Source organism: Drosophila bipectinata, chromosome XR, assembly GCF_030179905.1.
Source record: "Drosophila bipectinata strain 14024-0381.07 chromosome XR, DbipHiC1v2, whole genome shotgun sequence".
Classification (NCBI taxonomy): Eukaryota; Metazoa; Arthropoda; class Insecta; order Diptera; family Drosophilidae; genus Drosophila; species Drosophila bipectinata.
This window is the reverse complement of record NC_091735.1, coordinates 19168665-19183817: the sequence shown is the minus strand read 5'-3', so window position 1 is coordinate 19183817 and position 15153 is coordinate 19168665. Positions and strand designations below refer to the sequence as shown.

Here is a 15153-nt window from a genome sequence, read left to right as displayed (position 1 = left end):
TTTAAGGGCACGTCCAATGCGTAGTACGGGCTTGCGGGGAGTGATAAGGAAAGCGCAAAAAAAAAAGAGCAAAGAGCAGTTAAGCTTTACGCCGCCATGAGAGGGAGAGGTCCGAAGTGAACGGATCTTGCGGGCGCAGCTCATAGGTGGGAGATGCACTCTGCACTAGAAGAGAAAGTAAGAGCAAGGGGTGGGAAATTAATGGATCTTGCGCTTAAAGGGTAAGAGCAGGTGAACATACTCCATTTCTCTGGCCTAAAAGAGAAAGGCAGAGCAGAGAGTGGAAAAGAGCTTGGATCTTAAAAGTGGAAAGGGATAGTCTTATAGGTGCCCACTCTTTATTACATTGGCTTAAAAGAGAAAGTAAAAGCTAAGGGCGAAAATTAATGGATCTTGCACTTAGAAAAAGAGACAGCTTGGGTGGGAGTAGGTGCCCATACTCTGGTTAGAAGAGAGAGTAAGGGAGAGGGATGGAATGCTAAGATGTGCGTGGTTTTCCATTACAAGAAATTCAAAGAGTAATTTAAGCAAAGAGCGCTTGTGTAAGAGCCACCCATTTCTTTAATAATTGACTTTTGTTTTAAGAACCCATTAGCCTTGGCGGCCATTATTGTTATTATTATAAGCTGGCTCTTTTTTTTTTTTATTTTTAGACTCGAGTGCTAACAACTTCCCTAATCTCATTATCTGGTATTCACTTTTTTTTCCCCCCCACGAAGAGCTTGAGCTTTTCATAATCTAAGCGGCACTTCCATAAGCATTTTCCCACCCACCCCCTGACCAGATTACCCCTTGATGGGGGAGTACATGCCATCCATATGTGGGAGAAAGAAAGAAAAAAATCAAAACACGCACAATCACGTAGCCAGGCGGCGAAATGTCAAAGTCAATAAAGAAAAATTCGGTTAGCTGGCTGGCTGGCAGTCTTCCCTTTCCAACCGAACAGCCTACAACAAAAATAACAATCGTCCGTATCAGACAGACGACGACATCGAATTCGGAACGTGGCTATAGCCACCAGGTGAGTACCACCACCACCCCTCTACATCTATGTACATGCAAGGATATACTCCCACTCACACACACACGCGAGTCGCATTACGCGCTACTTTTTAAAAGTCAGGCAGAAAAATGTTTTTTAAACGGTAAATTACTTTTGAATGGCAGGTGGGCGGGCCTGCGCATCGTCACGGGGGCGTGGCCCACAGCGCCAGCGTCAGCGTCACAATTTCATTTTGTGCTTCCTCATTTGCCCCACCCCTCAGCCCCCCCCTCTTTGGTTCGCGACAACAGCCGCTTTGTCACCAGCGACTGGAGGGCGGGGTGGGGTGGTGTGGGGGCTGGGTGGCGGGGGGCGGGTGACGCTTTTTTTCGCGTTGCGTCTGAAGAGCGGAAATGCTTATCCCAACACTTGAGCGTCACGTGCTACCGCTGCCGCTGCCTCCCCTCTGCCGCAATCGGCTTACTCTTTTTAGTTTCGGCTTTATTTTTAATATCTTTTTTAAGATTTAAAAAAAAATTAATTTTGGAAATTTTAAAAGTCTACAAAAAGCCTAGGAATCCTGTTTCCAGTTAAGATGTTAGTTGCTAAGCATTTCTTAAAACTTGCCATGATTTTGATATAAAAGAAAATAAAAGCAGCTTTGTTTTTTTTTTCTACATCTTAAATGTAGCATATTTTTTAAACACTTTTTTTTACTTCTCAAGTAAAAATTATTATTATTACTATACTCAAGTAAAGTAAAAATTCAAGTAAAAAGTTAATAATAAAGTTTAATATAAGCTTTCTAGTCTTAATCCTTATGGTTTCCAACATTAAAATCGTATCTATTCTCTTTTATTTTTTACTATTAACCCACACATAATCGTAGCTATATCACTTTTAATATTAATATTTTATGTATATACCTATATTTAGTTACTCTTAATTTACTAAATAAAAAATAAAAAATACAAATGCTTAGTCGCTTAGTGAATTATTTCATTAATCGCCGCCTAAACACATTCTAAAACTTCTAAAACTTTTTAAAATTCATTTTTTCTACAAATATTCAAAATTTTGTTCAAAAAGTAAATCCCAAATTCTAAAATTATGCTATAACTTTCCAAAATTAAATTTTTTGTATTTAATATTAACTGCTTAGTGGCCTAATCGCTTAGTAGATAATTTTTAAACCACCGCCTATGCTTTAAAATTCCTCTTTTTCTTCTCAAATATTACAAATATTAAAAAAAAAAAATAAAACAAGAATTTTTTAATAAATTTTAATCAAAACACTAGGTATTTGTTGGTAATCCCCTCTATAAGAACAACTATTCCCCGCCCTATTCCAAGGACCAGGCCCATACCAAGCCAAACCCCTCCTCCAAGTCGCTAAGACCTCCTTAATGCCTAATGCTTTCGGCTCCTAGGGTATTTTTTTTTTTTAGTCTGTCCGGCCCAGGACTAGGACTAGGTTTTACTTTTTTTTTTTTTTTTTAGAAATAACTGTGCCACGGAGGCGGAGAAAGAGACAGGTATAGAGGTGCAGAATGAGAGGGGAAAGCAGACGCTGTCGCAGAAGCGCCTAAGGTCGTTGTCGCTTATGCTGTTGTAGTTGTTGTTGTTGTTGGAAAAGTGGAAAAGTCGTTGACGGGATGAGAGGAAAATCCGCCACCTGGGAGAGGAGGCTTTGGGGGGGGGTGGAGTGGATGGTTGGTTGGTTGCCCTGTAGGTGTTTTGAATGTTTAGCTCAAGTGGCTTTTTAAAACACATTCTATGCTAATTAAGGGCCGGGCCAGAGCCTAAATGAGTGCCGGCGTTCTTGGCTAAAACGGAGAGTCGGTTGTTGGCTTTTGATAAGCAAAGATTGGCAACAGACCGAGCCAGGACACGAGCCAGACCCAGCCATACCAAGCCAGCCAAGGACCTGCCAATGTAATCAATGGTATAACAGGAAGCGGGAAATGGTTTAAGGAAAATCCTCACCCTCAGCTGGATGCCAACCACCCACCATCATCATCCTCATCCTCATCATGATTGCTTATTGCGTAATCCTTAAAGCGACAAAAATTTCAACTTTGTTGGCGGGGGAGGGGAGTAGGCAGCAGGGGGTAGTCCCATTTAATTAACGAATTAACAAAGCCAGAAGTTTTTGTGGTTTTTAAGTGATTTCGGGCCAGTCTGCGGGATAACTGGGCCGCCAACCAAAAAAAAAAAAAAAACACTCCAAAAAGGGTAGAAAAAAAAAAAAAAAGGGTAAAGTCAGTAGAGGAAGTCACAGACGACGACAAGGACGAGGTGCCGGAGCAGGAGGAGGTGGCGGCGGCGGCGGCGGTGGAGGACCAAGTCCCTGGCAAACATTTTGCGGCCTTGTTATGGCATAATTGAATTATTGCCATATGAAAAAACAAAATGGGCCAAGAACCCCGAAAAAATCGGGCCAAAATAAAGAAAAGAAGGAAGGAAAGCCCAAGACGACGACGGCAAACTTTTCTTCAAGTCCTTATTATTTTTATTTATTTTTTTTCCTTCAAAAAATAAATCAAAAGTCTTACAGAGGCCGGGCCGGGCTAAGACCAGGCCGTTGAAACACAAAATTAAATTAGGGCTTTAATTGAGGAGTTTGTGGAAAGCAGGAGGCGGAGGGCAGGTCCTTAAGAGTACTTAAGAGATAGGTTGCAAAAAGTATAAGGTAGTCTATTCGTTGTCATTTCGCTAATCGCTTATCTAGTGTTGTTAAGCGTCAAGTGTTTTGACATATGTTCGAACTTTAAAATATATTTAACCTTTATAGGGCAAATTAATAGGTAAAAGGCAAGTTTTAGCTATAATACTCTTTATACGTACATATATTCATGATAGAATAACTTAAAGGTAATCTTCTTGTTGAAGATGATGTATTTGTCGCTAATCCAGTGTTGTAAATTGTAAATAGATGTGACAAACAAATTTTTAAATATATTTAACCTTTACTTTTTGTAAAAAAATAAATTTTTCTGGAAATTAAAAAAAATTAAAATTCAATATCAAAGCATTTCCGAAAAAGTATTGAATGTCCAAGAACCTCATTTTACAGAATAAGCTTTTCTTGACGGAATTTTATAAGAAAGGTAATAAAGAATCTTTAATTTCATACCAAAACTATAGCGCTTTAAAGTAGAATTATTTTTCTTATTTGTTGCACACATATTTTGTAATAATTTGGTATATGTAGATAATTATTTAATATTCTTAAAATATACCAATGTTTTATAATAAAAAGCAACATACAATACTTTCGTGAATATGGTAAGATATGGCAGCCACATATAGAGAAATTATGTACAGAATTATAGGAACAATCTAAAAAATTATTAATTTTATAAGAGGAGGAAAAAATAGGCCCTTGTCACCATATCAGGGTTAAAAGAAAGCATCTTCCTCAACACTGTTTCACCCACAACCAGTCCATCACAACACTCCCAACTTTATAGTTGTTGTTTCACCAATAAGAGTAGACTAAGACTTGGAATAGGTGTTTCTCTAGTTGGAATTGCATTTTCATATGGGAAATGCAAGTCTCCCAGCATAGGAATAGGGAAATTTTAATGCACTATACTACTATTACTAACAACTATTACGTTTTACCTATTCTCCACAAAAACCTTACCCAACACTATAGCCTTGACATTATTCTTTCAAACACTAAACCCTGAACACCCCATCTAGTAATCATTTCCTTTCGTGTACTCCCCAGGCACAAATCGGTTTCAGCAGCAGACCTCAGTACAATTTTCGGTGTTAGGCCAACAACATCAGGACACGTTTTTACTTTCACATCGAAAAAAAAATTATATATTTTTGAGAAAATTCAAAAACCATATGGAAATCGAGCGATCGAACAGTTACGTATAGAGACACTGGCGTAGAAATACTACCATTATGCTAATCCATTTGGTCATCATGGCTGGTGCCACGTGGGGTTCTATCTTCTGGATGCGGTGGCTGTACCTGCACCTGCTAGAGCGCCTCTTCGCCTGGGTGCGCCATCAGCTGGCGGTGACTCGCCGGAAGCGTGTGCGCGAGGAGCTGGAGCGCCTCGGCCTGGACTCGCAGGAGGTGTTCAGGCAAGAGGAGGAGCAGGTGCAGGAACAGCTGCTGAAAAAAGACATACAAAAACACAAGTCGTACAATAAAACCTATTTGGGATTACGAGGCGGGGAGGGCGGAGATATCAGCGATCTACCTTCGCCGCCCATCAAGAATCGCTTCAACTGCCGCATGGAGCAATTCTGCGACGTTCTATCGGCGGGCTTCAGCATGGTGTTGGAGGACGAGGTGACGCCGCGCTTTGTGGCCGCACCCGCCCCGGCCGGTGAGTGGAACCTTCTCACCCGCAACCTCCGCCAGCGCAAACGGCACCTCAACTGGCAGCTCCGCGCCGCCTGGCTGGCGGCCTGGATCGTTCGCTACCTGGTGATGCTGCCCCTGCGGACCGTCGCCTGCTGGGGCTGCCTGTTGATGATCAGCGTGGTAACGGCGCTGCTGGGCCAGCTGCCCGAGTGGTCCTTCAAGCGCCGGCTGGTGGAGTTGGTGATGCGCCAGTGTTTTCGCATCACGGCTGGCTGCCTGCCGATGATCCAGCGCTTCCACAACGTCCGGAACCGGCCCACCGGTGGCATCTGTGTGTGCAACCACACCAGCCCCCTCGATGTCCTGGTGCTCATGTGCGATGCCCACTACTCGCTGACCGGCCAGAAGCACGACGGCATCCTCGGTGTCCTCCAGCACGCCCTGTCTCGGGTGTCGCCCCATATGTGGTTCGATCGCCAGGAGCTGGGCGATCGGGAGGCCCTCGGCAAGGTCCTCCGCCGCCACGGCACCAGCAAGGACCGACCGCCCATCCTGCTCTTCCCGGAGGGCACGTGCATCAACAACACGGCCGTCATGCAGTTCAAGAAGGGCAGCTTCGCCGTCAGCGACGTCGTCTACCCGGTGGCCATCCGCTACGACCGGCGCTTCGGCGAGGCCTTCTGGGACAGCACCCGGTACTCGATGCTCCGCTACATGCTGATGGTGGTCAGTTCGTGGTGCATCTGCTGCGATGTCTGGTACATGCCGCCGCTGCGCCGCCGGGTGGACGAGACGCCAGTGGACTTTTCGAATCGCGTCAAGGCGGCCATCGCCGCCCAGGCGAACATCGAAGATCTGCCCTGGGATGGGAACCTGAAGCGGCAGGCTCCAGTGCGGAACTGGCAGTAGGAGAAAGGAGCTTGATGCAAGAGCCAGAACGAACGAAGAACCCGAACACGGACACCATGGAGAACGCTAAGAACTCTAAGAAGAACACCCGGTGACAAGCCCAGAGGAACTACTACCACTATTCGCACCTGAGTTTGAGGAGCTCTTTTGGATCGTTTCTTAGGATCATAACCTGTTCACTAGTCTAGTATTTCCAACATTTTGCACCCCCGTTTTGTACAAATTTTTAGCGAATCTGTAGGTCCAAATCCCAGCGAATCCCATTGGCAAATGTTGTCCTTTGGGATATAAGGAAAAAGTAGAAGCTTACAAATTTGCATTGGAACGTAAACCAAGAAGGCGTCATATACCAAGGTGAAATAAAGCAAGTCACTTATTGGAATAAATAATAATATTTGTATTATTTAATTGGGTTTCGGGAAAGACACACGAGAGGGTATCTTTCTTGTCACTCTGGCTCATTTTGAATTATTTTTCAAAGGAACGAATATTTCTTGGCTTTTGAAATAAAATAATATGCTTAAAAGTATAATAATACTTTTATAACGTATACATATGAACTCTTATTAACTTTTAAGAACTCTTATAAAGATTAAGTAATATTTGGAATGCATTTATATTACCTTGAAACATATATGAATTATTTGCTTATGTTAGGGCGTTATACTGAAAGTTAACTCATGTTACGTAAACGTAATATTTATGAAACAACCTTATTAAAATGAACTTTTTTTTTACGTCATATTTCAAACGAATTGAAAAAAGCTAATATCATCTTTTGAAATGATCGCATATGCTTACCTATTGAGTATACATAGGTATAACTTATAATGAACTCCAAAAACGTTAATGCCCTATTTGAATTTAATTATTTTAAATTATATCGTATGCGTCTTATTGAATTAATTATTATTATCAGGAAACATTCGAAATTACCTCATGTTCACCTAAAAACCTTTTACTCAAAGTAACCTAATCTCACGTATACGTAATATGAAAATTGATATGAACTTTTGTTGCCTCTACGTTATATTTGAAGCTTTGTGAACTCATTTAACGTAAACGTAATATTTGCAATAAATTCCATATTACGAAGCCCTTATGATAACTTGTATAATATATGGGTATATAAATATATATATCTTAAGTAATATTCAAAACGAACTTTTATAACGTCCTCCCCATGAAACCCGTGAATCATATGCTTACGTTAAAAAGTAATACTAAAAATGAACTCATATTACATACAATTAATATTTTAAACTAAAGCTTAAGTTAAAGCGTAGATGTTATATTTGAAACCCTTACTAGCTTTTATAACCACCATAACGTATCAAAATACTACGTATTCGTAATATTTGAAATAAAATAACAGGCATTATATTGTAGAAATTTTTAAGAGAAATTTTAGCCACATATTTTATATAGTAATCTGTTATAGTTTCCCATAAAAGCCAAAGGTTTTTGGAGGATACAATAAGGTGAAACTGGTACTGTATGATAAGTAGGTAATCCTTATTTACGAAGCGCAAGGATTATTTTTTAAAAATCCACCAAGAAAATGACTTATATGGTGGACTCTGATGGACTTTTAAGTTGAAACTGACAAATGTAGATGATTATTCAATAAAATGAGAACACCTTCTGCTTAGGATTTTAGGAAAAGATACATAAGCACTTGTAATGTTTTTAAAAGTAAAGCCAACACTCTTTCAATGTTCAAATATTAAAATATCATATTAAATATTTATTTCAAAGCTAATACCATCTACCATCACTAACCGCTACTTGTTTTTTTTTTTTTGTTGGAAAAGACCTACCGTTTGGGCTGAACAATTTTGCGCTCGCCGTGGCGTATGGAGGCGTTGGGTCCGTACCGCCCCAAGAGGGCGCTCTGGGATTGTGAGATGCCACCGGCGGCAGAGGCGGAGGCTGCTGTGATTGCCGCTAGACCGCTGCGGAGCGAGGTGCACGGGGCATGGCCCAAACCAACACCGAGGGCTGACTGCGAATGGACCGCATAGTCGAGACCGGGCAGCTCCAAGGAGGCGATCGGATGGATCCTAGTCAGGGAGAGCGTGCTCTCTAGTACCGTGCTGAGGAGCGGGGCGCTGCGGAGGGATCTCAGGCTGCCGCGGCGTGTTAACGAATCCGGCTTATACATCCGGTACAATGGGAGGTGGCTACCCAGTTAGCCAATCGAGGCCAGAGCACACCTCCTCCCTCTTAACTAACTACCACCTGCCTGTCAGTCACCGGGTGATTTGTAATTGCCGTAAACGGTCCGGTCCGGCTTTGAGGGGGTTAAAAATATATATATATTTTTTTTTTTTTTCAAAAAGGAGTTACTGGGGTGTTGCTTTATGAGCAATTACGCTGTTTATTGTGCAAAACTAGCGGGTCACGCAACGTCCTTTTTTTATTTCTCAGCTTTTCTTAATTATTTTCCTTCTCGTTTGCTCCCCGGCTTATAGTTTGCTTTTTGGACGCTTCTGGATAGCCTGGCTAGCTGGCCTGGACCTTCGATTGTATGCTTTTCCTTTTGTTTGCCTCACGTGCTCCAGTGCCTTGCGTGCTGTTTTTTTTTGTTTGGAAAACCCCAATGATGGTTGCGATGGTTGTGGCGTTTTGTTGCCACAAATGTTTCTACAAATTGCTTGTCGCTGTTTTCTGGCTTTGCTTTGGTGCCTGGGTGGCTGCTTTGCATACAAGATTTGATTTGTCAGATTGCAGATTGCTATTGCCACTGTGATTGAAAGTGGACACGAGGGACTGAACGACTGAACTGACTGACTGACTGGTTGACTAACTGATTGACTAGTTGATTGACTAACAGACATTGTATGTATATGTAGGGACGTCGTGCAAGGATTGCAATTAGTGCAAAACTAATTGATGAATTGCATTGCTGACACTAGTCACTGGTACTAGTACTGGTACTGGTACTAGTTACATAGGCCTTGTTTAATGACTCTGAATTCGCGGCAGCTGTCGGGCTAAGTGATTCATCGAAAGCAACTCTGATGGATGGGCACTTGACGCTAGTCGCTAATCACTAATCACTAAACACTAATCGCTCTCTATTCACTAATCATATCAACGCGCTAATGAGTTGCACGCCTCACCTCGCCTCGCCTTGGCTTGACGAATTTCTTTTCATTTAATGAGAGCATATTGTCGAGAGTTAAGAAATATTTTAATTATTTACATTCAGAGCCCATTGGGAGAACCCTTTTTGGCTAAAAAATGTATCTAGAGATAGTCTGCGTGAAGGGGATTTGTAGATATTTACAAGTTGCTTAGTGCTATTGATTAAAAATACTTTAAAATCTTCCAAATGTTTTCCTAAATCTCATATTTTGCGCCTAAAAGATGGCTATATAGTTAGTATGATCTACTTAGAGGCGGTCAAATATTGGAGAGCTTAAGGAATGCTTTTTTTAAAGAGTAGTTATACAGTTAATACTTCAAATCTCCAACTAAGTAGTTACTATTAGTTACTATATAGTTACTATTTCAAATCTCCAAAATGCTTTCTCAAATCTCCCGTTTTCCGCCTAAAAGTATGCCACCTAATTTGTACAGCATACTGTTCAGTATCTAAAATGGGACATCTTGATGAGTTTTAAAAACAGAGCAAAATTTACAAAATGCTTTTTCAAATCTCCTATTTTGGCGACTAAAAGTATGCTTTGAAAATTTTTTGGTCTACTTTTAGGCTTTCTAGTGCGAGAGATATTAAGAAAAGCATTATACGGAGAGTAACTCGTAACTTTATAGAGTTACTACTTTAAATCAGAAAAATGCTTTTTCAAATCTCCAATTTCAACGCCTGAAAGTATGCACCAAGAAAGTGTATAGCTCTCTTTTGGGCTTCCAAGTATAGGAGAGATTAAGAAAAGTATTTTAAAAATAATATAGACCAACTACTTAATAACTAAATGAAACTCACTTATAGCTATTGAATAAAAATAATGTAAAATCTTAAAAATGCTTCCAAAATTCTCCTATTTTTCCGCCTAAAAGTATGCAATACAGCTTACTTATAGGAGGTTGAGCTTAAAAGAAGCATTTTTCAAAGAAGTCTGTATAGAATTACTACTTAATTATTAAATGAAACTCACTTGTGTCAAATCTAAACGAACGATGATGAACGAACGTTGTTTTTCTTGATAATGGCAATGGCATTGGCAGTGTTGGGGCGTTATGCTGTTTATTGTTGTTGCTTGTTCTTCTGCTTTTTGTTGTTGGTTTTTTTTTTTTTTAGATTCGTTGTTGTATATATATATATATAGTTTATTTATTTTTTATTTTTTTTTTGGATGCTGCAGGGCAGCCCTTGGCCGCCCTCTCACCTTGGTGGACTCTTCTCAGTCGCTCGATTCTTCCCTCGCTGGCTTTTTCAATATTTCTCCGCTTCTCAACACTAAACACTGCACTTTTTTCTAGTTTTTTTTTTTAGTTTTTTTTTTGGATTTGTTTATGAAACTAGTTCTGAATTTGTATTTACAATAATGTCGCTAAGTCGATTGGATTTGTTTGTTTGGTGTTTTCGTTTTTTGGTTTTTATTTTTTATTTTTTCTGAATTAATTATTTTGATGATGGGAATTGCGAGAGTCGAGCTCAGAGGCAAGACTGCATATTATTGACTGACTGACTGACTGATTGAGTGGGTGACTGACTGACTGACTGACTTGATTGATTTGATTGACTGATTTGATTGAGAACCTACGTGAATCGAATCAAATGGGCAACCACCGAGTCTCACAATCGCGATCCTTGCGATACAATCCAGGGCTGCATGTCCTGACAGGGTTGCCAGCTCTTTCTCTGGCCATTTGCCACCGAGTCCAATCCATGGTCCACCGGTTCCTTCGCACCTTCGCCCCTCCCCCGCGCGTTGCTATCACTCACCGCCACTCACACATCTGTCGCCGTCGTCCTTTGTCCTTTTCTCGCCTTTTTATGTTTTCCTCCTCCTTTTACTGCCTAGTTTTAGGCGCCCAATACCGCTCGCTTCGGCGTGAGTGTGTGAGTGATGCGTGGGGCAGCCGTTGACGAAGGCAACCGTTTGTTTTTTCAAAAAAAAAAAAACAAAAAACAAAAAATTTTCAGCTTTCAGTCCTCATAGACACGGGACGACGATCTGTAAAGATATGGAGAAAAAATATAACGATGTTATTAGTAATATATAATGATTTATGATATATGTATAAAATAGGTTAAAGAATTATGTATTAAATTTTATTAAAAGGTATTGCCTACTTTGGAGATTGGAAAACTTTTTATGGAGATATAAGGGCTTAGAAATGCTTTGGTGGTCTTTGTTTTCAAATTTTTCATTTGAAAATAAATTGTTTATCAATACTTTATTGCCTTCTTTAATTCACCCCACTTAGATAAAAAAGATATTGCCTACTTTTTGGCTGAAAAAAGGTTTAAGAGAGAGAGTAGTAGCTCGTTTTTAAGCTATTCTTCCATTTATTTAAGTTCTTTTATAATAAGAATAATAATAAATTATGATAATTGACAGAATAGTGATTCTAGTAATAAAATAGAATAGTAATAGAATAGTAATTCTAGAGTGAAACAGTTTTTAAGAAGAAATAAGCTTTTAAGCATAAGCATAATAAATAAGTAAGGCTCTAAAATTCTTTAGTTGAAGATACAAATTTATCTGAAGATACAAATTGCTCATCAACAAATATGCCACCTAATTTTAGGGGCACAATTTACTTTAAAATTTGAATGCCTTTTTTTGTTGTAAATAGAAAGAAAAGTCTAGAGTTTTAAGAATAAAATCAGCTTTTAGAATGCTTGTGACTTTTGTTTTCAAATTATTTTAAAGGTACCAATTCTGTAACGATATTTACTCCCCACCTAGATTACAAGATACGACCTCGCTTTAGGCGTGAGAACTTCTAAGAATGAAACAAGGCTATTAAGTGTTTAGGTTCTTATATTAAAAATGTTCTGAAAGTAAAAAGTTGTCATTAAATAACTTACTGCCTACTTTTAGGCTTCTTACTCTGAAAACATTCACCTTTAATGGCTCTTATTTGAAAGTATAATCTCATAGCTTTTTAGTTTTCTTTGCATTATTAATGACATCAATTTCGTGGGATCAAAATTTGTACAATAACCCTCCTCCTCCTCCTCTACGATAATAATCGATAAATATGAAATTTTCTAATCGGGATTTGGCTTTACATTTTCCACACTTTTTGGTTTTTCTTTTTTTTTTTTTCTGTGATTTTTTGTCAACTTTTTCCGTGACCTATCTAAAATCAAAGCCAATATAAAAAGGGAGGTGGACAATCTTCTTTTTGGCGGGGGGGCGTGGCTGTCCACGTTAGGGTCATTTCCACACGAAGGGGGCTTGGGGGCTTGGATAGAGGGAGGAACTGATGATATTGGCCACATTTTTCCACTCAAGCAGGAGTCGAACTGTGGGCGTGGTGGACCGCAGAATGTGTTTTTTTTTTTTTTTTCTTCAGAGCCACTCAAATACAGCTTCTCAGATTTTGCTCCGATTTTTCCACGACACACTTTTCCGCTACAATGGGTGGATGGATGTGAGTGTGGGTGTGGGTGTGTGTGATGTGGGTGATTACAGGCTGAAACTGAAAAGCCAGAGGGAGAATGTGGGCGGAAGGGAAATTTTTGTGCCCAACAGCAAAAATAATGAAAGTATTTGCTTTGCTAAGCACAAAAATATGTCAAAGTAAATTTCTCTTCATTTTTTTTTTTCCCAACCAACCAACCGACCGACCGACCTCCTTCTTTGTATCCTTTAAGCGCCACAGTATGTGTGTGTGTGTGTGGGTGAGGTCTGGTGGGCGGGAGTTCAGTTAGGTCGCGGGTCGGTTGCGTTGAAATGCGTCGCACGTAGCCATGTAGCAGATTTTCTTTTTAATATTTATACGCTAGGACTCCCTGCCACCCATTCCGAGCCACTCGCAGCGAAAAACTGCAGCAGTTAGATACTGCCACTGCTACTGCCAGAGTTGCCACTGTTACTTGGTTCAGTTACAGTTACTCCCTGGCAGGCATTACAGTTACCGCTTTTGCCCGCTCAAGTCTCTGGGAATCCTCGGGATTTTTATTTCTGAATGGGATTTTTGGTTCCATTCGTTTTTTTTTTATTATTTCTTTATTAATGTTTTTTTTTTAAATACCCTTCATTTTAGGGTTGTTTTATATATTTATAGGTTAAGTATTGTAGGTTTATAGGTTATAATTATCATTGTTTGGAAGAGGTTCTATATTGCAGAAAAAGAGGAACCATTTTCTAACAACCCTGTCTCCAAAACCTCTCTTATTTTAACCATATTTTCTTTTATTTTCCAGGGTATTCCCCTCTTCTCATCCTGTAATATCCTCAACTATTTTTCACGTGCTTCTTTTCTATTTTATTTTTTTATTTATTTTTTTTTTTTTGGCTTTCCCGGCTCGTTTCTGCTTAATGCGAACTCGTTGCGGCAGTTAAAGTTGCAGCAGCACTGGCAGAGGCAATTGTAATTAACTTTTAGATGGCTTTTCTGAGTTTTCCAGCCCTCTGGCCTCCGCCCTGTTCCCCCTGGCTAGTTCTCCATCCAAACCCACCGAAAACATGTGTATGTCCTGAAGCCCCTTCGGTTCCTTTGGAAATGAAATGCGTATTCTTAGCCTCAAGGAGCCACTACTGACTGCCACTGGCTTTGGCTTCATTCCTTTTGCAATTGTAATGAGATTCAAGGAACACGCACAGAAATACGGGAGTACAGGAGTACGGGTGTACGGGAATACGGGAAATGGAAATGAAAATGCTGCGGGAAAATAGAAGAGCTAGAAGAGGGTAGCTACCAAATGGGATTCTGGAGGCATTCAGGCAAGTTTATTAGATCATCATGGCGTGGGTCCTGGTGCAAATTATTAAAGATTATACAAGTCGGGGCAGGTCTATGCAAGTTTGTGCAAGTCTATGCAGGTCTATACAGGCCTGAGCTAGTCTGTACATGTGTTTTTCATAAATCTACAAGAGTAACGGGCATATTTTACATGAGACTTGTATTTTTTAAAGATTCTACAAGACTGTGCAAGTTTATACAAGTATGTGCAGATCTATGCAAGTCTGTGCAAGTCTATATGAGTTTTTTCATGAATCTACAAGAGTAAAGGGCATTATCTTATTTTTTTGTTTAATTTAAAGAATTCTACAAGTCTGTGCAAGTTTGTACAAGTCTGTGCAGGTGTATGCAAGTCTATACAGGTCTGAGAAAGCCTATGCATGTCTATGCAAGTCTGTGCATGTCTTTTTCATCGGTTATCTTTTGCTTCAGATGCTTAAATTTGAAAACATATTAAAGATTGTGCAAGTCGACTAGAGTAAGGGATATCTTTAAATCAAAGCTCAAAGTTGAAAAGATCTAAACCCTTTTAATTGCAAAATATACATCCAAATGGCAATTAAAAACCCAAAACAATCACTTGCCAAAACAATTAAAGAACATTTTATGGAAAACATTCCCACACAAACCTCAGAATAAAAGCGCTTATCCTTGGAGTTGTCCTGGCAAACAAGTGACATTTAAATACAGGATGTGCTGCTCACACTCTGGTCCTGGCCCTGGCCAGTCAAAAAATGCCATTTAAATGCATGAAACACACTTTTTCGGGGTGTCACTTAGCGCCTTGAGCTTTGTTTAAAAACCAGTCGTCTCCGAAGCGTGCGTGTGGAATATCCTTTGACATCCCCAGGGTATCCTTGGGCCAATTTAACCCCATCAGGAAGCGCTTTGTCTCGGCGTCAATTGGCCCTGAGTGCGTGTGCTCGAGGGCAATGAATTGCTATGATTTATGTCTCCGCCCGAGACAGAGAATTCACAATTTACATTTGGCCCAGGCCCTGGCTCTGGCTCAGGCCCTGGCCCTGGCCCTCCGGTCGGGG

The 15153-nt window shown here is 40.2% G+C and overlaps 2 protein-coding genes across 3 annotated transcripts in view; one reads left to right on the top strand and one right to left on the bottom strand.

The window, feature by feature from the left end:
- shakB (shaking B) overlaps positions 1-15153 on the bottom strand; it is a 231129-nt gene that overhangs the window by 70694 nt on the left and 145282 nt on the right. For both annotated transcript variants that reach the window (XM_043212884.2, XM_070276565.1), the window contains exon 3: positions 10348-11370. The gene's annotated coding sequence lies outside the window, so the exon portion shown is untranslated. The remainder of the gene's footprint in view (positions 1-10347; positions 11371-15153) is intronic.
- LOC108118972 (glycerol-3-phosphate acyltransferase 3) lies at positions 865-6615 on the top strand. The gene is made up of 2 exons (XM_070276252.1): positions 865-1021; positions 4719-6615. The coding sequence occupies exon 2, from the start codon at positions 4904-4906 to the stop codon at positions 6221-6223; it is 1320 nt and encodes a 439-aa protein (XP_070132353.1). The 5' UTR covers positions 865-1021; positions 4719-4903; the 3' UTR covers positions 6224-6615.